The sequence below is a fragment of the Sparus aurata genome, chromosome 6 (genome assembly GCF_900880675.1).
Source record: "Sparus aurata chromosome 6, fSpaAur1.1, whole genome shotgun sequence".
Taxonomy (NCBI): Eukaryota; Metazoa; Chordata; class Actinopteri; order Spariformes; family Sparidae; genus Sparus; species Sparus aurata.
In genome coordinates this window covers 16591393-16618416 of record NC_044192.1, presented here as the reverse complement: position 1 = coordinate 16618416, position 27024 = coordinate 16591393, and the positions used below count along the sequence as shown (strand labels likewise).

General features: G+C 39.9%; 1 protein-coding gene across 3 annotated transcripts in view; it reads left to right on the top strand.

Annotated features, from left to right (window-relative positions):
* The window catches only part of kcnab2a (potassium voltage-gated channel subfamily A regulatory beta subunit 2a), an 89986-nt gene that overhangs the window by 4242 nt on the left and 58720 nt on the right, over positions 1-27024 (top strand). Inside the window, exons 1-3 of one of the 3 annotated variants that reach the window (XM_030419168.1) lie at positions 18611-18751; positions 23523-23690; positions 26078-26119. In XM_030419168.1, coding sequence (XP_030275028.1) covers positions 23614-23690; positions 26078-26119 — 119 coding nt within the window. In that variant the 5' untranslated portion in view covers positions 18611-18751; positions 23523-23613. Of the gene's footprint in view, positions 1-18610; positions 18752-23522; positions 23691-26077; positions 26120-27024 lie in introns of those variants that run through there. The other 2 variants (XM_030419167.1, XM_030419169.1) reach the window with 2 other exon arrangements.

The window sequence follows — 27024 nt, the reverse complement described above, 5'->3', positions numbered from 1 at the left end:
TGACACTGGTGCTCTGCATTAACCCTAACCCTAACCCATTCCAATGGAGCATTGGGTGCAGTTTAACCCTCGCGCCCGGGGCCAACTCCAGATCTTAGCCAGTGCCTTTGGTCAAGGGTGCTGACTGGAGAATCAGCCTAGTTGGGCATGTTTTCGCTATGGTAGTGGAAACTGAAGTTACTGGAGGAAACCAATGCAAGCATGGGGAGAACATGCAAACTCTTCACAGAAAGACCCAGCCCCAGCAGGATTCAAACCCAGGACCCTCTAACTGTGAGGCAAGGGTGCTAATTACTGTTTCACCATGCTGCCATCTTCAATTCGATAATGAGTTACAATGTTACAGGCCCTGGAAACATACTTTCTCAATCAGCTTTCTATTCAAATGTGTCTGACATGAAAACACAATTTTCTGCCAAAGTTGCAGCAGTTTTGGTGAAATCAAATCAGATTTTGTTGTTTGCGGTTTCGTGTGTGCTCTTTATAAGTTGTCAAGTGAATGAATGAAAAACTTATAACTTTGATTTTTTCAAGGTAAAGTGTTTTTCAGCCTTTTAAATTGACAGCCCCATTGACAGAAATCTGGGGAGACCTTAAATCTCAAGGAAGATTCAGTGTTGGACATCTACTTTACATTTTTCTAATTTGAACACTGCGGCTATGACTGTATTGTCATTAACAGACTTGACTGTAGTGTCTGAGATAAGACAGACAGCTGTGGCTTAGTTCCAGTTGTGGTGGATCACCCTAATGTGATTACTGAGAAGGACTGACTCTCTGGCTTGTCAGTTGGTCATTCCCCTGAGATGTGATGTTCCATCAGAGAAGACCCAAGGCCTTTCTAAATAATGCCAGATTTGGTCTCATTTACTAGGCAGGTTTCAAGTTTAATGTTTTTTTTTTTATCTACTTGCCAAAGTAAATCTTTTGTTGTGCCTATACAAATTGTTTTATTTATGAGCTTGATTGTCATGTTCATTTCTTGTGCGTTTTGCTCTCAAAGTTGCGGCAAACTGCGCAATAAATTGGTTTCTATTAAATAATGTGTTAATAAACAGCTCAGCTCGACTCTGGTGCTTACACAACAACTTTACCAAGAGTCCTTTTTTTAGAATTTCCCCAGATATTTGGGGCGATATTCATTTGCAGTAAAAATTAAACTCTTTGTGTCAAAATTTCAATAATCAACTTCCATTTACTTGACTTGTGTTATTTCCGTTTTCTGCCACTTTATACTTCACTCCGCTAAATGTATTTATTCCATTTAGTTAGTAGTTACTTTGCAGATTCCGATTATTCAGTGTTTATAGACCATTCATTTTGACATGTTTGTAATTTATACTGATGGACCTTATGTATTGCATTGTTTTATGTAGTGCATTGCTCACATTTATGGTCTTTTATGTATTGTGTTGGTTTTATGTAGTACCTACCCTTGGACTTTATATAGTGTAGTTGCTGTTGTGTTGCTGTTTTTTTGTTTACCCGCCCAAGGACAAAAGATGCAAATTGGCTGCTTGTTAACTCGTTGCCCCTGTTAAAATAAACTATAAATGTAATACAATAAATCAAATATTGTTGTGGGTGTGACATTATGTGAGATGATGTTCCACCAAAACCAAAGTAGCACATTTAAAATTAGTTCATTTTATCGGCAATCTGATAGAAAAGTTACATATATCAATAATTTGAAAAGAGCTGAATATCGGCCCAATAATCAGTCTGCCCCTTAACTGTGTCACAACTCTACAGTGGCAAAATAATCAGGTCTTCTAACAGCAGAGTTTAAATTTGAAAAATAACCCAATTGATGATGAGATGGAGATACAATCATAATGTATTGGAGTTGGTTGGAAAACATGGTTTAGAAACTCACCATTGCTGCTGGTTGGTGTGCTTTCTAAGATGCCCCCAAGTCTACACAAGTCAGTATCCTTGATGAAATGGCTGGACGCTTCCAGTCATTTTTATTGTACTTGGCTGGATGCAAACCTTAAACTGGAGCAGCACGCAAGTCCACAAGAACATAGGTTGTAACGAGGATTAAAAAAGGCTCTTGAATCCCCATCAAAGTGAAGTTGTTGTGTCATGGTTTCAGCACTTTTCTTTATCTCAATGTCAGGCCAAAACAGCTGCTGATTTGAATATCATCTGTTAGATCCACTAACCATTAGTGTCCAGTCCTGGCTGCTATAAATACCATGCCCTTGCTCTGTGGCAAAGTAGACTATTGTATGTCCTTGGAACTTAATAAATCACTCTAATGGAGAAAACCCCCACAAGTATTCCCACACAAAGGCAGATATTATGCATGTTGGCTAACAAAGAGCTTAATTTACAGCCTTAAGTGTTTATTATAATGGTAGTTTGCTTAGAAATGTCTGCTGGTGAATATAAGTTTGTCACCTGACTGGTTCTAAAGCGAAAACCCTGGGCTGGGCAATATTTCAGCTTAGTCGCAAGAGTTGGGCAACCTGTCATTTTCGCAGTTATGTTAGCAAATTGATATGAAGATGATTGAATTACAAATATTGTAATCTTGATTTGATCCCTACCACACCTCATGCTTTAGCTCCTGTGTTAAACTGATAAAAAAGTTGAAGTTATTTTTAGATATATGGAGCCTAGTCTTTGTGCTTTTTATCGCAGGGCTTTTTTTTTAAAGTGTCTTTTTAAAACTGTGTTAAATATTTCTGAGTGAAATGTGTGGAATGCATTTAAAAACAAAACCCAAAATATATTTCAGTTTTCATCCACCACCCCTGACAACCCCTTACCCCCTAACTGCAAAAACACAAATGGCTTTCTTTTTTTAATCATCATTGCAATATACTAGAAACCTATGTACACTGTATTACAATTGCTGCCAGGCATTTTGTCTTTTGTGTTCATTTCGGTCACTAGATGAAGGTCTAAAAAAATAGCTTCACTCACGGGATATATGTTATGTAAAATAGCGCCTCTGCAATTTTCCTCGTGAATGTTTTTCTTTTTTTCATAAAGGTGTATTGGCATCTTCTGATTTTGGAGGAGGCCCGCCTCTGCTATAGAGCAAGAAAATCTTTCACATGCAAGTAAGAGAGAGGGAGCAACTGTCTGCGTGTAGCCTTCTTCTCAGCACTGACCACTAACATCACAGGCTGATGTTTCTGATAAGCGCGGCACGTGTTTTCCCACATACAGCCTGCTTGTATGTTTCTCTGATGATCCCTGATCTTACACAGATTCAGCACGATCATCGTGATTTATGGTCGAGTATTCATTTGTACAGGGCTTCTGTTTTAGTTATGTACGTGTGTCAGTGGTGATTTGTGAGTATACGTGGATGGGGTTTGATGAAGACCAAACCACGTTAATCATGATCCGCTGTGTGGACAGCCCATGTGAATAACGGCAACAATATTGCAGGTGTGAATAACTATTCAGCGCTGACTGTTGTCTGTTGATGTGTGTATGTGACTTATGAGACAGCGTGCTGTTCGTGATGGGTGAGTTATTGGGGTCATGTCGGTATTTGCTGCAAATACTTGGGATTGATTAGAATGCCTCCGTCTGAAGCCTGAGGACTGTGTGGGATTGTTCTGTGCTGATTTTTTACTGCAACGTTAGAAGAAGCTCCAGCACTGTATTGCCTGTTCAGAATACTAATCGCTGACTTGCACCAAACATGTGCTAATTGTTTATTTTAGGCTAACATGATGCACCTTAGGCTAACTCTCTTTGGTTCAGTGCAGTGTGATGTGCACAAATTAGTGTTGTGTGTGTGTGTGTGTGTGTGTGCTCTTTGTGAGGGACATTAGGGAAGTGTGAAGAATACACATGCCTTTGGCGTTGGATTCATTTGTATATATCCCTTTCATAGATTCAGGCTATGTCTGTTCTGCTCTGGGGTCCCTGAGTTGGCCACAGCACATGTAAGCTGGACCAGCCACTGACTATAAAAAGGCTATGCCCTATCCTGAATAGATACAGCCTCAAAGGGAGATGGAGTAAATGGTTCAGGAAAATGGGTTGAGAAGAAACTAAGGCTGTTTAATGCTGCTCACGCATGACGAGGATGGCATGAGTGGGCACAAATCTTAAGCAATAAGATCAGGCACATATTAAGGAATTTTCATTGTTGATATAAACACATCGTGAAAACAAATACATGAAATCACATCCCTCTGTTAAAGGGTTTGTCAGTCCTAGTATGTGTCTGCTGTGGTGAGAGCAGAGTGCTGACTGACCCAGCACAAAGCTCTCAGACAAAGTAGTGGGATAGGGTGAAAATAGATTGATGGAAAGAGAAGTGCAGAGAAAACAGCACCAGTTAGTGGAGACAAACCCCCTCTAATAGGCATATTTACTACTTATTGGTCAGTACTTGTCATGTCTAATGTACCCATAAGAAGACTGCCTGCAAGATCGGGGTGGATTGTCATTTCAGTGTCTGAGTGTTCTGCAGATAGGACTAGGTAAACATTTCAAGCTATTATGTACTGCTTCTTCAGATCATATATTGTCAAAATTCTGTTTTTGGAAGGTCTTAGGTACTATGACAGGTTAAATGTAGAAAGAAAAAAAAGTTAGCTTGTTTCCATCTGAACCTGATATGAACCACCGACTTTATACACTAAGGGGCCTAAAAATGGGTAACTACGATTGACCATTTTCATTGGTCGCACAGGTGCGCATGATATTCAGCAGGTCGGACTAAAAAATGTTGTTAAGGCTGACTTATTTGAGTTTCTCAAGCACTTTAAACAGTTGAGGATATCCCAACTTCATGTTGGGAATGTATGGACATTTTACATGTCACTGTGATGTTGATAATGAAAAACATTTGCAACTCTATTCCTGTTTACAATGCTCGGAAATTAAAGTACAATGTCAGGTCTTCTAACAGCAGGGTTTTAATTTGAAAAATAACCCAATTGATGATGAGATGGGGTCACAATCATAATGTATTAGAGTTGGTTGGAAAACACGGTTTAGAAACTCACCATTGCTGCTGGTTGGTGTGCTTTCTAGGATGTCCCCATGTCCACACAAGTCAGTATCCTTGATGAAATGGCTGGACGCTTCCAGTCATTTTTATGTACTTGGCTGGATGCAAACCTTGAACTGGAGTAGCACGCAAGTCCACAAGAACATAAGTTGTAACGAGGATTAAAAAAGGCTCTTGAATCCCCATCAAAGTAAAGCTGTTGTGTCATGGTTTCAGCACTTGTCTTTATCTCAATGTCAGGCCAAAACAGCTGCTGATTTGAATATCATCTGTTAGATCCACTAACCATTAGTGTACAGTCCTGGTCGGACTAAATAATTTTGTTAAGGCCGACTTATTTGAGTTTCTTAAGCACTTTAAACAGTTGAGGATATCCCAACTTCATGTTGGGAATTTATGGACATTTTACATGTCACTGTGATGGTGATAATGAAAAACATTTGCACCTTTATTCCTGTTTACAATGCTCGGAATTAAAGTACAACGTTTTGTGCACTTAAGTTACGTGCTGCACCTAAATGAAAAAGTCACCAGTGCAACCAGTGTACTGTGTTTTAAGTCCCAATACTCATCCGCTGTGTAATACTTTGCAATACAATGACATGAAGCTTTGAGGCTGAAAATTGGAATCAGGGATTTTTACTTCCTTTCACCCTTAATGCAATTGCTCTAATATATATTTGAATACATATTGGTATACCTTGCTTGCACAGAAAAGGTTTCTTTTGGCCTCCAGAACAGTATTCATAAAGGTACTAGAATCTGACTATTCACCAACTTGGATCTGTCATAGTTACTGTACCTTTTGTAGAACTGCATCCTAAGATATGATGTTGGGTATGTATGGACATTTTAAATGTCACTGTCATGTTGAAGAAAAATAGTACTGTAAAAGTAGCCAAGAAAGGGGTATTTCCCATTTAGCAATAATAAGTGTAAGCTGTGGCCTTCAGACAGTGCTCATCTGATACTAAGGGCCTAATGCTTGCCAAGAATTTATTCCCAACCCCCCATAGCAGCCTGAGCTGATGACACCAGGCTGAATGGATACATACTGCTGATGCCAAATAGTGTCCCCATCATCAGCTTGTCACCACAACCTAGGAACTGTCGGACAGTCAGGTTGAAGTTATTCCACTCCATGGTCATCTGGCCTCGGTGATGATGTGCCCTTTGTAGCACTGTCTTCTTGTTAGTCAACCTGCTGTAGTCATCTGCCACTGAAGCCCACCCTCGTCAGCATGTGGTGAGATGTATCTGCTGAAATCAGTCATCATTGTTCTAGTCAACAGTATTGCTTGCGTGATAATGAATTCCTTTTTAGCTTTAGTACATTTTTTCATACACTGAGCATCAACAAACCATTTTCTCTGTGAGCACCCATTGTATGGTCTTCTTGTTTTTGAGCATTATATTAGATACAATGTTGTGCAAACAACAATGTTGTTTTGGGTCTGGCATATGTGGGCTGTGAAAGAATTTGTCAATACTGTCAGGCTTGTGGAAGCAAGTTTTTTGCAGGAGGCGAAAGGAGTTTTTCACAGAGATGTATGTTTTTGAGACACTGTAAGGCAAGATGGTTTTTATTTGTACAGAGAATATTTGTATTGCCGGTTGTTTTGTTGCCAATTTTTTTTTGTAATAAGAAATGTAACATGCCAGTGTACAGCACATTTAAAGCTTGACTTAAGACCTGTAGTTAACACTTGCAATTGTGTTTTCCTCCCTGCACTCTTAAGTGTTTTAAAATGCCAGAGAATTATTATGTTTTTGGACATTACGTATATCAATGATTTAATTATTTATTCAGAACAAGCAGGGTTTTGTTCCATTTCCAACACATATTTATCTGTAATTATTGTCTGATTGCACATACTGTTTGTAAAAATAATGATATATGCCTTGTATAATGATGTGCCTCAGTGTCTGTTTTTAATTAACTTGCAAGAAGAAAAGAGTAGAAGATCATTTTCTAGAGCACAGGACATTTTGAGATTTATTTTTCTGTACCAGAAATAGTACAAAAAGTTTGAAGATTCACTAATGAGAATGGGATATCTGTGGAGAGTAGAGAGTAATTGTGCAAAAACTTCAGAAAAAAGGTAGCCTACATGGTACGTTGACATGGTAGAGGTAGAGTGATACATACAGAAAAGGGCTTCTTAAAAGACATTGAGAGACAGATAGCCTTTAGAAGGCAGTGAGACAGATATCGAGGTAGGTACAGACAGACAGAGTTCATGAGACGGCATTTCTCTCCCTTGTCAACTCTCAGGAGTCAGGACTATTTTCAAACTAAATGAAATAAAGGTTTTTTGTTGGGATTGGTCACTGCTGCTAATCATCATTTAATTATTGATGTATCTACTGTAATGGTTAGTTTCACTATTTAACTAATTAATTGTTGACTGTCAAAAAAAAATTATTTCATGCTAGTTTGGGCTAAAAGTTTGGCTTCTAGTTTTCCTCTCTGATTTAGGAATTCAGACTACTGCCACCTGATGGCATGGAGAGTTATTGTTTGGTGTATTGTGTCCCTTAAAGCCATGTCTTCAAAATACTTATCTATTCTGTCCGATAGTCCAATAACATTAAGAAAGTAAACATACAATGATATAAAAAGGGAAAAGACGAAAGTTATATATTGTATGAATTATGGGCCTGACTTCCAGTGCCCCCAGTCACTTAAAATGGAACTGGTGTTTTCCATGGTAACACAAGGCTTACAGTGATTGGTCTGGCATATTATTTCTTCATGAAGATCTAAGTTCTAAACGTTATCATGCGACTACTACTAACACTTTCGTTATTCCTTGGCCCACTTTGCTAAAGCTTCTAAACCCAAAAGGGGAGTCCAGTGTGACATTTATAATACATTGTTACTTACACTAGTTCGGACGAGCACTAGAGGTATCACCCATAACCTTCCTCCTAGTAGCCTCCCCAGTGACCTCCCTGGGAAACTCATGGATAACAGTAATAGAATAGTAACAATTGACCCCAGGCGGATGCACACATTGAATGTTACTTCACCGCTGCGAGCTGTATTTCACATCCTCACCTTTCTTAACATAGCTTTCTGTTAGCCTCACGGTTTACCAAGGTTAATGTAACAGTACAGATGGCAAGTTGATTCACCACAACACCTTGACACATTGCGCTGACACACAGGATCAAAACAAATTCTATTACCGTAATACACATAGAAGCCCTCTCTTCTAGCAGCGTGGCTGCTGTTGCCTCAGGGACGCAGGAATCATTCGGTAAACAAACACTTGAACTTTCACAATGATTGTCTTTGACACAAACTATGGGCAGGCCAACGGCATGTACGTGGACATGAATAAACGGCATGACGTTAACCCTTTATGCCTCAGGAAACCTGCCAGTATTGTCATGCTTGACCGCACAGGCACTATGAGTATGTGTTGGTAGTCTGATATAATGTGAGTGTGTGTTTGTGTTTGTGCACATAAAGAAATACGGACATGGACTTTTGATGTCAATCTTCTTCCTGTCCTCCTATAGAAATTTAAATGGCTACTATGTTATAGCACGCTTTGATGGATCCATACACTACCATACAGTTATTGTGTGGGCCCTTGCATATAGCCATTAAGTTTGTCCTACTTTTGACAGAAGGCTTTATGTATTTTATATGCTTGCTGCACTGCAGCGCCTGTGTTGGTACTCAGATTCTGTTTGAAGGCAATTCTCTGCTTCCAAAACCCAAAGAAAAACAAGCCAGCAACCAGCTGTTTGAGATACAAGAGCTTTTGTGTTTACCATAGGCCTACTGAGTCATACTACATGTACAGTAACTTTATTAAGCCATTAGTTGCAGGGCCCTGTGGAGTACACATGCTGGAGTCAGAAGATAAGTGATGTTTCAACTGGAGCTACTATAAGGAGCAGTGCTTTGTTATAAAAGAGCAGCTGCCCACGTGTCCTGAGGTTGTGTGTGTGTGTGTGTGTGTGTGTGTGTGTGTGTGTGTGTGTGTGTGTGTATGTATGTGTGTGTGTGTGTTTGAAGTGACCCTGCCAAGTCATCCATGAGTGAGTCAGATCCGCACACATGTATATGATCAGGAGGATGGAAGCCTGTATACTTTTTGCTTTCATACATGATGATTTTTATCTGTAGCCTGCATCTGATCCTGAGGTTACAATGATAGCTAAAGGAGGACATAATGCTGCAGACCGTTACTGTCTCACAGCTGATAACCACACTAAAGGCCGCAGCCTCCCTCAGCTGGCATTTAAAGCCCGTGTGAATCACACATACTATGTCAGACAGGCAGATTGTCTGTGCTCCACAGATCTTCAGTGTTTTACTGCCATTTCAGTTCAGTGCCACAGTATGGAGCCCAGCTGGTATTAAATAGTCTTAATTGTCTGAGTCTGCCAACAGTTTTTGCATGTGTCTATGTTGACATCATTCTGTTGTTTACTTTTTAAAATCTATTTTTTCTTGTCATTAGGGATTTGCCAATAACTAAACCACATCCTTAATATTGAGTCTCCTCTGATACAGAGGCTGTATTGGTAGATATATTTGTTTCTGTCCATGATTAGACAACAATACAACGCCTTGGTTGTGTAGTTGTATGCTTTTTTTAAAAAAAATACAGGACTGTTGATTATAATCTGCCAAAATTGATTATAATCTGCCACAATTGTTAGCACCAATACCACTTGGCACAAAAGTGTAGGATTTCTAAAAACATTATACAGTATAGTATACAATGATGTATCTGCTAACAGCACTGATGTCAATATCTTAATAATTATAATCTGATAATGTCGTTGGCTAAGGCTACAACAGGCTGCAGCTGCTAAAGCGAAAACCTTATATAGTTGGTTGGTCAGAAGGCTTTGCTACTGTAGAACAGTGCTACTCATAAAAGTTTACCACTTTGAAAGTTGCCTGATTTATAAGTGGAGGTTAGTGAGCCCCTGGCTGAGATGAAAAAACAAACCAAAAACAAATTACATTCTGAATTATTTCAAGTGTGTTTTATAATATTCTTCTGAGTGTGAATATGAAGTCTGTGAGTAAGTACAGGATCTGGAGATTTACTATTGGCCAATATGACACTACAGTGTTCCCACAGAATGGGCATATACCTGTGGCAAAGCAGCAGTATTTGATGACCAACTGTCAGACTTTCTGTTTCTTTCTCTTCTACCATGTGTCTGCTCTGCTGACTTTCTTCATAAGTGGTATGTTTAATAAAGTCACCCAAAAACAAATCCACAACAGCAAGTGAGTCCTGTATGGAGGAAGCTTGTTGTTAATTATGAAGTCTATCAAAACAACATACTTAAAACAATTGGGTACTGAATGACATCGCAACAGTCATGTGCGCTTACAAGTGCTTGTACAAAACAACGGCACAAGTAGGCTTACATTAATTTGAAAGGTTGCATCTAAAAAATTGCGTGTTTCTCTGTAGAGCATGTGTGCTTGTAAGTAGACAGGAGGGGTAGAGCGAGGGCAGTTTGTCCACTAGTATATCAAACTGGGATTACATTATCTCAGACAAACACAAAATAAAAGTTCTAAATGCCTAAATGGATCACCAAATGTACCTGGGCAGCCCACACAAGTAAAGTCAGTGTGTGGGGAACACAGAATAATCAATTTTTTCCGATTTTAAACTCTGAAATGTGACATCAGAGGTGGCCTAAAAAAATCCAGCATGTATTTGGTTATATATTCTTTCAGCATTCATATCTAGTTTTCCACAAACTGCAGTGCTTTGGTGTTCACTTGCAAATTGTTGCTAAAACAGACACCAAGCTGAAACCCAAAACATCTGTGCTGGCATTGCTTGCTTATGAATATTGTTATATCATTAATTGTAAGTGCTAGCTTCTGTTTATTTATTTTGGGACATGTTTAATGGAGTACAATCAGGTGTTCTTTTTACAGCTGGCGTACACTGTCCAAACAAAGAAGTGAAGCCTATACTTATCCTAGATTGGCCCTGCTTCTGGTCGTGCAGGTTGACTCGTGGCATCTCTGCTTGGCATTCTTCAGATGTTGGCTTCATTATGACTAATGTCACATGTACAGTATGTTTTGTGTGTGACTGGGTGCATTGGTCATCTTTGTCAACATCATCAAATTGAGTGGGCATACTACCATGGATTTTGTGATTGAGGACTGTGGGTGAGTGGGTGGTTACACTCTAAGTGTAATCTGCCAGTTTGTCACAGTGCCTCAGTTTATTTCTGTGATACATTGACAGCTTATGTAGGGGACGCTGTAGTACAGACAGAAGAAGTGAAGTTTCATCGGAGGAGTAACATATTATCTCAGGTGGGAGCTGGAGGGCTTGTTCTTTTTCATATGCTTTCAGGTGTTCATCAATTTGTCCATTTTATTTGTTTTAGTCATTGCCTTGCTGTTTTCCTCTGATTTTAAGATGTTAATGAAAAGCTTTTTAGTTGTGCCTTCGACTGATTTTTGACAATGCAGCAAAGCTTTCCAGTCAGACTCAAACTGTCACTGCTGTGATCACATAGTCAGTGACTTAACCCAACTGATTTTGACTGGAACTTCAAACCTAAAGCACAAAGATGGTGTCTGTGCTGTGTGCTTGGAAGCAGCTGAACAGACGCTAGCCTGCGTCACAGTCAAGACGAGGGGGTGCTTTCCTGTTCTGTGCGGTGCTTAACCATACTAACACCATTGCAAGACTTGAAATGTGTGAAAGCACATTTGCAGCATAAGTAATAAGTAAAAGTAAGTGCAAGATAATGTCCCGGAAATCTTACCTCCTCCTTAACCCTCTCAGTTCCTCATTGACCTTGCACTGGTTTCAATGACACAGAGGAATTGCAAAAGCATGTCCTCTTCCAGTAAAGTGTTTGCATGATGCTGCATGAAATCATCCCATTACTTTAAGATCACAGGGTTGATATTTGCCACCCATGTTTATTAACTTATTGTTGGCAGCTTTGAGTAATAGCTTCAAATAAAAGCTTAAAATGGTTAAAAATATCAGTTGGAGACTGACAGCATTGTTTCTACCTCTGCAGTATCTAAATGTCTAAATGCAGAACCACTGGAAATGGTGCAGAAAGAGGCTTGTTCAATATTTAATGTTTAGTGTGACCTAACATACTGTTAATGACAAAACTTGGCAAGCCAGGCTTTCTTTTAGCTGCATGAATAAGAGAGCGCTAGTCACTGACTTATACTGTCTCAAACAGAGACATTGCAGATTTGCATTAGTTGGATCTTTGTGTGATTAGAAGCAAAATATTATATTTCCATATGATTACTTCCAAAATAGTAATACAGATTCTGTCTTTACCATGAAGCATTAAGCATTAAAGCCACTTATTTTGTGAGAGCCTTGTGAATTCTGTGTGTGCATGTGATCAGTCAAGTGTCGAGCATTACCACAGGACATGAGCAGAAGAAAGTGAAGGTCTGAGATGCAGAGAGAGATCACAGGGGGAGGAGTGATGCATAGCACTGCTGTTTTGCAGCACAGTGCCTCCCTGGACCAGCCTGCTCTCTCGTGCCTACTCAGCTTTTTTTCCCCACAATTTCTACTCAACTGCAGTTTTCTCCTGTGCTCTGTCCTCCTCCTCCTCCTCCCCCTTTTCTCATTCCTTGTTTTTTGTTGTTGTTACTTTTCTCTCCTACTCCTCAGAAGGTATGTGTTGGTAGCCAGTCGCCATAGACCGCTTCTCCTGGGGCCACTCAGTCTGTTCAAAGAGCCGCCAGCCACTTACTGCAATTGCGCCAGATTTCATTAGGGAACTCTGGACCATACTCTCTCTGTTTTCCCCATCCGATAGAAAGAGCATGGTAGCACCCTTAGGGGGAAGATTGATTCCTGTCTGGCCTAGAAATACAATACAAGCGGTATCAAGGGCTTGTATATGTGAACACATTATGAAGATGCATAAAAAACCTTTTGAATTATTGAACAATCTATTTAAATGATCATTGTGATTGTATAAATAGCTGAAGCTGAATATCGAATGTCTTTTATCTGCTGCAATGGCTCTTTACCATCTTCATGGACTCCTGGCCTTAGAATAATATTGCAACATTTTTAGGCCAGATCACAACACACAATATACATCTCAATCTCCTCAAACGCACATCATAAAAGCTAGCACTGGGCAACAAACCAAATACCGCCACACATAAATTGCGATGATATTGTAGTGATTGCTATTGGTACTAACACACAAACCTCATTGTGTTAATATATTGTGAAAGGGTAAGTATTAGAACAGGTATTACAGTCTGGTGATTTCAGAAAATGGCATCACGTCACTGTAATATAGTTTTTTAAAACCAGGAAAAGATAACACTAAGACATATCATGATGTAACCATATCCAAAAGCTAGCACAATATATTGTCTCATATCACAGTAATGATAAATATGTATTTCCCACCTCTAGAAGTTGGGTATGCTGACTCATGTCTCTCGTTTTGTGTTTAAGTGAGGCTTGTCCAGTAGGACAATACCAAGGCAGTAGTCACCGGGTATGTTTTTCTTAGGCCAGTTTCCAGTCTGCAGCCACTCAAGGCCTAGCCAGAACCCACAGCTCTATCCATCAGTTATACAAACATTAAAACCACCACTCTGTGTGGACAAAGCTGATGCAGTATTTAGTGGTAGAATGGTATTACAGATTGGCCTCAGCTGCAAAAAGCAAGGCCATTAGGTTTGTCAGTGCACAATAATACTGGCTTGACATGCAGACATATTGCATAAAGTTATTGTTGGTGTTTGTGCAGAACTAGCAGTATTCGTGTAGTTTTACTGATCTGCTGCTGTCCTCTTCATCCTTCCTAATGACTGTCTGGATTTTGACTTATTGATTGCCTCAGCCACTCAGTGTCCCTCTGCTCAGCTATGTTTTTGAATCAACCTGCTCTCTACTCACCTATGCATGACTCTACAGCCTTTTAGGCCCATATTTCATTACATGCACAGTGATGTGTACAAGAACTTAAAAACAAGGGGGGGGGGCAGTCTTGGATGAAAAGCAACGAGAAAGTAGTATGTGTATGTAGGATTTGGCAGGCATGCTGAAGTGAGATGTATTGCTTACATTTCTGAATAGCTAGCTTACAGTTGTGATTTTAACAGGCATTGAAAACCTGCCAGAACAGCAAGGGCACACAGTTCACTGCTTGTGCAGGGCTCCAGACTGATTTATCACACTGGTCGCACTGGTGCACCAGCACATAATTAAGGCGCATCCAATAGTACATCTTAACAAATTTTTTAACAAATCATGTAAATGAAAAGTGTGAATTACATTCTCTTCATTTAAATCACCTGCAAAAAGGAATTGCTATAATCTCCAGCGCACTAACGCGACCAATGAAAATCTGAGGTTACACTCAACAGATTTTTGTGTGCATGTGTGACCAAAATAGTTGTGCCCTGGAGCCCTGTGGTGCTTCTTTTAAAGTGTCTGAGGAGTGGTCTCAAAGCACTACCGATCTAGGTTTAAACACATGATAAAAAGGTAGGTCTAACACCATGATCCAACCTAAAGCTCCACAATCCTTGTCAGGTCTCTGTAGACACTTCAGTTCAGATGCCAAGTTCCAAGTGAATGGGTGTGAGTCGAATGAAACAGAAACACCTCCCAAAATCACACACAGCCCTAATTTTCAATCTTCATTTGTCTTTGTTGTGCAGAGTGAGAGCTTGGGTGGACCCAGAACAAGAGAAAGATGGTTTCATATTTCTACTGCAGTGTGCTGCTCTGTGCTCCTGGTTCACTGCAGCATGTTCTCTCCCTGCAGTGCAAGCAAAAGGCTTCATTTCAGCTTCACAGGCCCAAGTTTAGCTGTACAGTCCCTCGTCGACTTGCTTGTGATATTCTGCCCGTTCTTTTCGTATTCCAGATGGTCTGTAAACCTGACTTGTGTTTCGACTGTAGAGTATTTCTGTAGGAGCGTGTACAGCACCATGTTTTAATGTCAGGGATTCACTATAAGTCAGCACAACAGCATAAAGGAAAAAGTTGAGCAAGGACATACAGGATGCTGATTCATCATACATTTCAAACTGTATAATAACCGGGTAGTGGCAGATGTGTACTAGACGTCATGGGGATGCTTTAGTGCTTGTTTTTGCACAGAGGCTGTGATCAAAAGCAAAAGGGCACACTCATGATTTTGTTTTATTTCTTGAGGTAGGTCCGTAATTTATTGACTGTTTATAATCTGCATAAAAGGATCGATTTCAGCAAAAATAACATTTAGAGCTGCAGAACAACTTTTTCACACAAGCACTGGTGCACCAATTTTTTCATTAAGGTGCACCACCTCAAAATTTTGGTGCACCCGATAATACATTTTAATGGAATTTTTTCACACTATATATGATTGTAAACCAGAATAAAGGTGTGGATAAATGTTTTCCTTTATTTAAATGATAGCATGCAATGGAAGTTGCGATAACCTCAAATAAAGTTACAAGGTGCTAATGTTTGACAAACGTCCAACAAATAGATCAACCTCATATATTATTTGGGTATTATAAAAACATGAATTGATGTAAAGGTTTAAACTACTGTTAAAACTACATACCATATACTTAAATAAAGAGCAAAACAAAAGGTTATGATGTCTCACGTCATGTCTCATTGTCTCCTTTGCATGTGCAAGATGTACGCAGATCTTACTGTACACTGAAAAATTTCGTTTTCGTTTGTAAAAAAATGTTTTTGTAGGTTACTATTTTTACTCAGACCTGCTTAATGGAGCCCTGATCTGAGAAGAAATTTCAAAATGAATGAGGTTTCAAAGGTATGCTGAAAATAATTAAAAGGGAACCTGCACAACAAGATGCACTTTACTATTTTAGAGTGCAGATACATTGAATGGCTAATGCTGTAAATAAAAAATAAGGACCACAGATAGCATCAAAATTGGGTTTGATGTCATTTAAGTCTTAAGGATTATTACTCTGTATAACACTGTCCTATATTAGACCTTGGCAGATGAACTCTAATCTATGTAGGCCCAGTCACAGCAGTCGATGATGGGCATGGCTTAAAGTCTGACCATAATATGTGGTAAACCTCTGTGTGTATAACAGCTGCAGCTGTCCTAGAATTTAATGATTCCCGACAGCAGAGCTCTCAGTTGCGCTTTTAACTTCTTTTAACTGGGGGGAGGAGGATTTGTATCAGAAGTTTGCTGTATAAATAGGCTATTTATGCAAATTGCTGTTAGCTTTTTTTCCTCTGCTGGCAACCCAGTGACCTGCGCTGTTTCTGTAATCAAGGGCCTGCCACAGCTTAACAGAGAGGAGAGCATTTTTTTACACCTCAGACTGTGATGACAGTTAAGATGATGGGATTCACGTCTTTAGATGGCTTTGACTTTGATCCTTTGGTGAATGTCACTAAAGAAGAAGAAGAGGAGGAGATTCCGTCTGAATCCTCTTTGTTGCCTGACAGAAAACAAGGTTGGGTTAGCTTCTCTCTCACTTTCTCACTCTCTGCCTGACTGAACTCCCATGTAGGATATCCCCGGCAGTTCTCGTCTGTTAGCCTGTCTCCCTCTTCCGCAGCCATCTGCTCGGGTCCGTGTGTGTTTTCCACAGCTGCCAACATACTACACAACACCGTGCTGTGCTTTCCAGGCCAGCACTGCCTGCCTGCTTGCCTTGCTCACGTAAGCCCTGTCTCAAGAGGGAATTCACTCAGGCTGGGTGTAGGTGGATTTATGGTTGGAAAGCATGAAGAGCTGCTTTTTGTGACTAGGTTTTGCATTTTGTTTGGAAGAGACTGAGATGTGTGAGACCAGATTAACAGAGACTATGGAGATGCATGGTTTTCATGATTTCAGCTCATTTTGGACAACATGGTACCATCTCCCTAATCAATCTAATCTTTCTTCTTTGACCACCGCATCTATCCACCTGTAAATGTATGTCTCTATAGTTTATAATCTTGCCTGGCTGAATTTTTTTCTCTGATAACTGATCAGTGTTTGACAGTTCAAAAATCCTTAAAATATTTACATGCTGGTTGACATAAATGAATATTTAATGTCTAAGATCTGCACTAAGCGTACTTTTGATATAATATTGGCCAATCTTACTGTGATAATGTACTTCTTTGTCATGGCACGATTTCCACAAACCATCCCTGTGAGAGAGAGAGAGAGAGAGAGAGAGAGATATGTGTGTGTGTGTGTATGTGTATGTGTGTGTGTGTGTGTAGAGAGAAGTAGAGAGATTATAGGGATGGGGGGAGAGATATGATAGAGATAATATATCGAGAGAAGCGAGCGCGAGAGAGAGAGACAGAGAGATAGAAGAGAGGGAGAGATAGAGAGAGAGATAGAGAGAGAGAGAGAGAGAGAGACACAAGAACAGAGACATAGATAGGATGAGACACAGTAGACATAGACAGAGAGAGAGATGACACTCCTCTCTCTGTCTCTATCTCTCTCTCTCTCTCTCTCCTCTCTCTCTCTCTCTCTCTCTCAGCGCATCTCTCTCTCTCTCTCTCGCTCTCTGTGTCTGTCTCTCTCTCTCCTCTATCTCTGGTTGTCTGTACTATCCTGTGTCTCATCTATATCTTATAGCTATATATATATATCTATATCTATATCTATATCTATATCTATATATATATCTATATCTCTTGCTAACTAATATTAATATTAGGGCTGCCCCCAAATAGTCAACCAAGCACTGGTGGACCAAAAACTCATTAGCCGACCAAAATTTCATTGGTCGATTGGTCGCAGGAAAAAAAACCAAAAACATATGGAGCCGTGTCTTGTCAAAATTAAGTCAAAATCTATGTGACTGGCCTGGCCTGTGTATAAAAGGCTGGAGGGCTTTTAATTTAAAGGGCCAGATACAGGAAGTCGTGACACTCACTCAATGTCAGTGTTTTTTTTTTTTAACACGGCAGGTCCCTTCGATATCGCGGTTACACATATATATTTATAATGGTTGACTAATCGCTCTAAATGACGACCACTGGTTGACCAAGAAAATCCTTGGTCGGGGGCAGCCCTAATTAATATGTCATAAAGTGGTCATTGGAAACATCTCACTAATGATGATGATGATGTATAGAATCTGATTAGTCTTGAGCAAAATAATCCGATTACAACTCATGTGTGCTGCTGGTTGGTAGGAATCAGGAAACAGAGTGCTGATATTATGTTTCGTTTTGTATCCGTTTTGGCAGATAAAATAGACATTGCTCATTCTTGTGTGCTGTCTTGCTGTGAAACAGTTGACATTGTAAACATACATGTCAAAAAACACATGCTCAATGCTTCAGGCCGAGTTCAGATCAACAGAAACATTGCATCAAAAATGCAAGAGGTGTGGGCGTATTACTACTTGCTACAGGGTACCAGCGAGAAGATGATATACAAGCCAGGAAGTCCATTTTGAACGCTCGTCACGTGCCTGGATACTGAGTGACTTCCTTTGTACCTGAAAAATTATATTTGGGCTCAAAGCATTGGAAAATGTCCTTAACATGTTTAAGAAGAAATTTGGAGGGTACAAATGTTGTCCAATACCAACTCCTTTCTCTCAACACTTTTCGTTGTGCTTTGTGTGTCTCTCTCCCTCTCTGTCTGCAGTTTAATCTGCAAAGTGCACCTTGGACCATTAGTGCAGTAAATCTGAGCCCTCGAACTTGAGCCAGGATGAGTCTGTAGTGTACCGCATTGCTGCAGTCAGCAGCAGCATCCCTCAAACTGCAGCTCCCTCCAGGCATCTCTGTGAGACTGGTGCATTGCTCTACAATGTGCAGCAGACAGTTATCAGGTGTAAACACAAGATATTTTGTGCAGTATCTAAACGGGTTAAAATGGCTGATGAACTACTACATAAAACTGCAGAAAAGGCAAAAGTATGCACTGGAGCCTAGAAGGCCCTTTGTGGTAGTTTTCCTAATTTCTGCAATCATGGGCTAATTGGTCAGGTCAGGTTCCATTCCACTGCTCGCTACAAAAGCACTTCACTACAGTAGGATCATTGTTTTGTGATGTAATGGGGCTGGTAAAATTGCATTATGTTGTCATCTGGGTGTTGTTCATTTAATATTATGATGTTATCTTTTTAATTTAATTGATCAAAACTTACTGACCATAAATTAGACAGATTTTAAAATGTGCTTCTTTGGCTCTGATGCAACAGCCTCTCACACAATGTTCCGCCGGCAACAATGTGATTGGTAACATGTCACAATGAATAGCCTAAAAACACTGAAAATCTGGATCTGCAAAGTAACTAGTACATCTATCAAATAAAGGTAGTCGACGGGGAGTATAAAGTAGCAGAAAAGTACCTGAAGGTTGTGCCTAAGAACAGTAATTGAGTAAATTGTAGTTGGGAGTATTACATCAGTGATTGTTTGAAATTTTGACATTTAACAGCGTTTAGTTTTTACTGCAAATGAATATCGGTCCCAAATATTGTTTTTCATTCTCCTTGATTTCTGGTAATCGGCATCGGTGTTGGGCAATTGCAACTGTAACTACAGCACAAGTATGCATGAGTTGTATTTTCTAATTGTGTTCGTCAATTTTGTGTTCGTCTTGTTTTTGGGTCGGTTAACTTTTTTTTCTGAAAATGGTGTTGCCAGCAATGATTGTGTTTGATTGACATAGTTGACAGTTGCCAAGCTTCTGGCTGTACTTAAAGAAGTATTTTATACTGGAAGGATGGCCTTGGGGTATCTATTCAGTAGAGAGATGGAAATATTTTTTTAATTGCTGCTTCATGACCAGGGAAAACAAAGAAAAGGGGCTTTGGTATTCCACCTTTTCAACAACAAGAATGCACTGTACTGGACCAATGAACACTGAGGTTGATGGGCGACATACTGCTCCTTGGGCCTGCTTGGTATTGGCCCAGAGTCCATTTTGAAATCGCAAACAGTAAGGCTGCTGAAATGAACACAATCATGTTTCATGTTTGATCAGCAGTGCCTGGGTTTACAGTTTGATCTGAATTGTTATGGCCTCACAGTACAGAAACAACATGGTGTTGACTTCTGATTCACAGTTCTTGTCTATTGCAGCTAAACAGCATGCTAAAATATGCTTCTGGAAACATTTCAGGTCAGAAATGGGTAGAGTAGTTAGTAACATCTTGGTTTATACCATATCAGCACTGCCTAGTTTAGAGAGTTTGATCTGAGTTTGTTGTTGTTTCTAGTCCAAGAGAGAGAGGGAAAGGACCTCATTTTCACAGAAAAGTGATGTTTAATATATAATGTAAGATTAAAGCCACCTCCTCACGGATATGGTAGCTCCTCTTTTGGGACTTCTTCATCCTACACGTGTTTAATTAACCTATAGTGGTTGCGGCAATCTGTGTGCAGGTGAAAGAATTTGTCTGGCATTAACTGTCCTCGCATCACAGTACCATCATTATAATATCATACATACATACATCTACTTTAGTATCGAATGCAATATTATGTTAGGTTGAGCTGGGTAGGAAAAGCTCAGTTGTGGTGATACAGACTTGATTAGCGATTTGGTTTATAAAATTACAAGAAATTGTAAAAAAAATATCAATAACATTTCTTTAAGTTGAAGATGATTTCTGCATAATTGTAATGGTTGTTGTCAAACCAACAATCCAAAACCGAAATATATTCAGTTTATTATCACATGAGAGAGGGAGAGAGAGAGGCTGCAAAAATCCTCACAACAGATTTAGGATATTAAGGCTTTGCAAGAAAGTATGATTTCATAGCCCCCTCCTCACCCAACGCACTGTGTCCTCTGATCCACATCAGTGACAGATAATCCAGCAGGGCTGTGCTGTGCTTTGTACTAGATCTACGACCAAGCCTTTTACCCGTCAGGGTCACGACATCATCATCGTCACCTAATAGCAGGTATGACTGGTGTCCCTTTGCTGCATGATTGAAATGAATTGAGCAGGGAGCGTTAAATGAGTCCTTGAGAACATGGGACACCTCGGGAAATTGATGAGAGGAGAAAGTCACCTTCATGTTATCATTACGATGACGGTTACGAGCCATGACTCACGTGAGTGCAGCCACTGGTGAAATAGGGTAGCACAGTGCTGCTCAGCTCACAGCTATGTCAGGATGACATAGATGCCACCCTCTCTGCGGCTCCCCTTATTTGATTTTATCCACTACTGTAAACTAGGCTAAAACATCAGCAGTGTCGCTCCCCTCCCTCTCAGATTGTGTGAGGTGCTGACTTGAAATGCTCTGATGAGGTTTTTTAAATGTGTGTTAATGGCATCTGTGCATACCAAAACCACCCACCCAGCCCTCAATGATGCCCGGCTCTCATGCTGTTGCCCTCTCTCCAGCAGTGGCCTGCTTCTTGGGCAGACACTTGAATTATTCATAGAATCAAGTCGCTCTAAGCAGTGGATCAGCTACGGTTTGCTGTGTTGCACCCACATACGTACATTAGACAGCAGCCACAGGATGATGAAGTTGGATCAAGATATTCACGTGTGGATGTGGGCTGCGTGTTGTCTCTGCATGGCTTTTTGCTGCATTTTGCTGCAGTGTTTTCATGTGGTGTGATGTGATTATATTTCTGTCTAAATAGGTGGTTCTGATCATTCCGGACTTGTAAAGTAAGCCTTTACGTGAAGATGTTAAAAACCTTTACTGTAAAGCCTTAGGAAAATACAGAGGTCACAGTGGTCTTAGTATTAATTCAGATCATGTCCACAGAGTGAGGACGTGACTCCATCTAGTGGTGGAAGTATGAAGCAATCCTTTGGAAAGGTGATACAGTGTTATCTACCACAATCTTCCTCTTGCCAAATAGACTTTCATATTTAAATATGCTTCCAAATAACAAGTAAACCAAGGCCTTGTCTCACAAGTGGCACAGTCATTGGATCATTTTTTGTAATCTCACATTTTGCAACATTCAGATTTTTGTCAGTAAGGCAATAATTGAGGCAAATATGAATCTAGTCCCCTGTGAGGTTAGCTAACGGATTTTGTGGTCTTTGCTGTAATGTCCTGCCTCTATCCTGCACTACACTTGCACTATCCATTGATTGGAAGTGGCTTGAGATCCCCCTGCTTTACTTTTCAAAATATATATGATGTCATGTCAAAAAGTTCATGCCCCACGCCCAATAATTTTAGATATCAATTGATAATGGGCAACTAATCAAAAAACGATCCAGGCGAGGTCCCCTCATCCGCAGCGCCTCATCCAGTTTGAGAGCAGAGTGCTGCTATAGACCAAGTGGCCACAACTTAATGGCTGATTAGATATTTCCAGACAGGGTTAATTTGGTGTCCCTGTTGATGTGGGAGGGTTGGCGCGCCACTGTTTAATTACCCTCTTGTGTTCCTGACCTTGTCTGGGACGTGTTGATCATTATCCATTATGCTTGATATTTTCATTGGCAGTCTTTTAGTGTGAGTGATCAAAGATGCCTAACTGGTTGCTGTAGCCAGCATTAAGATGAAAAAACATTGTGGCCTTTTTCTTGCCTGTACAACCCATCACTTTGATTGATATATCGCTTTAGTAGAATCAAGGTTACAAAGTAAAAAAATGTGTCATTTAAAAAAAAAAGGTTGGCACATTCAGTTCTTTCTGAATGGAGAAATGTGATACATGTTCCTGATTTCCTGATTAAATTAGTCTCAAACACTTGATGGATATTCTAAGAAAACATCAGATCATTAACATGGTTTGGGAGCTGAGTCGGATTTATCGTTGTATCTGAATTGGACAACACAGCTAACTATTTGAACGAATCGTTATTCATCTGAAGAACATTTAAGAATGATTTTGTCCAGAAGTAATAACTCTCATGACCACAATGGAGGTGCACTGGTAGCCACAGGTGCGGCATAGTTTTTGTAGTAGGATGGTGTTTCAAATCATAATGGATGAAAAAAAATATTAAATGTTAAATGAACATGATAAATGTAGTATAAGATACAATGCCAGAGATTACTATGAAATGTACTGTACACTAGAAAACAGTAACAACCAGTGGGTTCCCTAGGTCAGGTTCAAACACTGGGACCAGTTTAAGACAATAAAGAGTATTAAATATTAGTGACTTATACAGTGTTTTAGAAGTGAAATGCAAAAGCAAGTCCCTAATACAATAATGGTCAGACAAGTGAAGTACAAACTAAGAGTTAGCTTAAATGAACTGAAATGATATTATTAAAAAGTAATATTGGCAATGACATTGAAATTGGGATATTGAGGGTAGTAAAAAGGAAGTAATATTACACCTGATAATCAATAAATAATATACTAACATGGTATAAACATTCATAATCATAAAGAGTAGTATTGCACTTGATATTAAGAGGGTGATATTGCTCATGGTACTGAAAAGTTGTGTTGTGCGTGTTGAAAAAAAGTAATGTGCACATAATATGGATATATGTGTGTTAGTGTCCTTTGTCAGGGGCCTTCCCAGTAATGGCATAACTGTAGGGAAACTCTGAGGTTATATTGTTGCGGAAATCTTACCACGACTGACACTCTGTCTCCTTTCCAGAGGCCCTGACTGGTGATAAACTTTACCCCGTGGTCCCGGTGAAAGAACACCATCCCCGGCAGGCTGGCCACACCCCCACCCTCCTGCCTCCATGTATCCTGAATCTACCACAGACTCCCCCGCTCGCCTCTCCCTCCGACAGACTGGCTCTCCTGGCATGATCTACAGGTGAGTTGACGTACTAATGCCCTATACACACGTACAGGGGTATTTCTTAAAACAAAGATTCTCTATGCGTTTTGGCCCTCCATGTACACGTAAAACAGCGCTTTTGGAAAACTTCTGCCAGCGTGACGATATTCAGAAACCACATTTTTTGGCTTGTCTCCGTTGTTTGGCAGGCTTCTGATTGGCCAACGTGGCCTTACATTAGAGGTTATTTTGCCACCTTATAGCTTTGGTGCGTGCTCGACAGCTTGTGTTTGAGTTTTCATAGTGTTGGTGTTCACAGGGATTCACGGGAGGAGGAAAACATACCTGTGTATGTGTGTACAGGGCCTCATACCTCAGGCATACAACACATTACAACACATCACAACACATCAATGCACAAAGGGCACAAAATTAGCACCAGCCACAAACCAAATGCTGGTAAAATATGTGGTAGTGGCTGGTAGCTTTGCTTACTGAATGGTAATCAATGGAGTGACCGGTAAAGTTTGAACTTTCACTAGACAGAAAGTTAAAATTGTACTATTTTGCAGGCATACCACAGTGTGTCACCATCTGGTGTGTTTACATGTATACATTGCATTAGTGTCAGCAGCAGTATAGACTGTCATGTACAATTTGTGCATATTTTCCTGCGCTCTAATGGTTCACCACCTTGTGGCGCCAGAGACACATTATCTTAAAAAGCATCTGTTCCACTCTTCTTGTGCAGCAGCTTTATGACTGTGTTCAGATTACCTGCATAGTGGCCAGATGGATGCAGTGGCTGTCAGCTGTAGGTTTTGTGATACCCGACTAAATCTACTGGACAGCTATTGGACTCTTGTCTTTTATAGACATGCATGACATAACAATTAAAGTCGATGAGATGATTCTGACATAACATATTAATTTGCCTTCACTCAGAATATGTGGGACATTGAGACAGTGCAGCAGCCTGGTACTAGTATCATTCATAATGATTACTGTAGTAGATTACTGTCACTGCTTTTCCACATATTGTTGTGCTAAAGCTCAAATGATTCACTACCTTTTTCCAGTGATGACTTGATTAAACATCAAGAAATATTGGGTGATGCTGCCTCTATGATGGTGGATATATAGTTGTCAAACACACCTAAGCAAGCAGCCTTCGTTAAACAGAGAGCATGGAAGGACTGTCAAATAATGATAGCTTAAGTTATGCAGTATTATTAAGTATTCTAGTTATACGTTTTTCTTCCTGTTTTTACTCATTGACGCTTTCCTTTCTTGCTTATGTTTGATTGTTAGAAACATAAATTATATAATAGGCTCCACATGCTCTCCATATGAGTGTATTCCTAATGCAGAATGATCCTCTTAGAGCGCAGGAGGTCAGAGGAGGTGAGGTCGAAAATGTATCCACTGCTGTGCCAAGATGACTGATTTACAGTCTAAACCCAAGAGCTCTGCATTGGATCTTTGTTTTTAGATTGATCATAACTTGTGATGTTGGCACACACTTATTTTGAAGACTACAAATGGAATGCTGTCTGGCTCGTACGTGTATCTACCTGACAGTCTAGCTTAAAAAGAAAAGAGGCAAAGTCTTAAACTGTAACAGTATATAAAGTATAAAACCTAGATATCGCAGATATCATCTCAGGAGCAAGAGCCTGCAGCAAATAGGCAACTACCCCCTCCGACTGGCAGGGAGTGATACAACAGTCTATGTCCCGTTTGGTCACAGGGATATGCAAAGTTTGATTTCAAAGCTGCCACCTCTCACTTCAGGAGCCTCACCATGGATAACTGCTCTGGAGAGCAATACAGCAGGAGAGGTTTTGTGCCACGGAGACATAAGAGCGCTGCTGTCAAGGACAGAAGGAAACCTTTTTTTGTATCCACATCATCCCCATATCCAGAACATTATTTTGATCTGAAAACCTTGTTAGGAGTTTGTGTGTACCGGTATTCAAGCATGTAATTAATTTTAAGAAATCAGGAAATGATGTGAGTGTTTTAAATATTTTTATTTTGTCTTTAAACATGCACAAATAACTGCACATTTCATGCAGTGTACTTTTTTGTGAAGACTATGCAGTTATTGCGTGTTGAAGGCCCGTCATGTCATATTGCTCTGACACCTCCAGCATACCAAACTTAATCCATTGAACATTATGAACAAACAAGGTTTGTGAATGCTACATTTAATACACTGCTTCTGTTTGTCATTTCTGATGCTCTATTTTTCTATGTCGTCCTCCTTTACTCTTCTGTATTCTTTACCATCTTTGGCTGTCAGTCGACATCCTTTGTCAGCGTAGTGTCTGTATACAATTTCCCTTACTACTCACTTTTCGTCTCTCCTGCTTTTATTAACTGAAGCTTTCCTTTTTCCTCCTTTTCCCTGATGTCTTCAGCGCTCGTTATGGGAGCCCCAAACGACAGCTGCAGTTCTACAGGTACCTGTCTGTCTGTCTATCTGCCAATCAGTGTTTTTTGTCGCAGAGCAGTTTTTTTTTTTAGTTGAGTAGTTTCTTTTACGCATGTTTTTCGTGTAACTTAATACGTTTGTACTTTATGACATTTTGTATTTCCTTTTTGTTTTATTTCAGTATAATAACCTTGCTGTAGAGACTTGCTGTTCTGTCATTTAAAACCATACATCCATTAGTAAAGCTCTACAGCATAGATAACACTTATCATCTACTGTTTAGCTGGCAATGCGCAATCCAGCTTAAACCTGATAGGGGTGATAATGGATTTGGTTGCAAGGTTGCTCACAAAATGTTTGAATCAACAATAACTCTGAGTTTTTTTTCTTAATTTTCCCACTTTTTTTCCATCAGTGACACTTGAGACACCCTCACTTGTTCTTGTCAAACTACAACATGTGATGAAGAAGCTTTTTGCTGAACTGATTTCCAGACACTTCTGTTAGTGCTCCTGTTACTTTGGCATGATTAAGCAGATAGCCGTTTCCTTTATTCATCATTTCTATAATAAACCGTAATCCTTTTTGACCTCATGGGACCTCAACCTGATCCGTCTGCTCTAAAAGCCAAAGAGACTGATCAGTGCAGGGGATGAGATGATGTTTCCTTAGAGGAGGGTTGCCGGTACTCTCCTCCAGCAGTGTGCCTTTTTAGATGGCCAGTCTTTCTGCTGCTTTACAGTACGATCATGTTTTATGGTTGTATAAGGCCTTATTCTGCTGATTCAGTTATAAAAATAAAAGCCCTGACTATGTTGATGTACTTGTAATGAGTTCAGTATTCGATTTTTATCTTGGCACATTTCTGTCCTTTTAAAGTGCAAACCATCCTACTAGCTGCCCCCATGGTCTACATGGGTGGATCAATTAAAC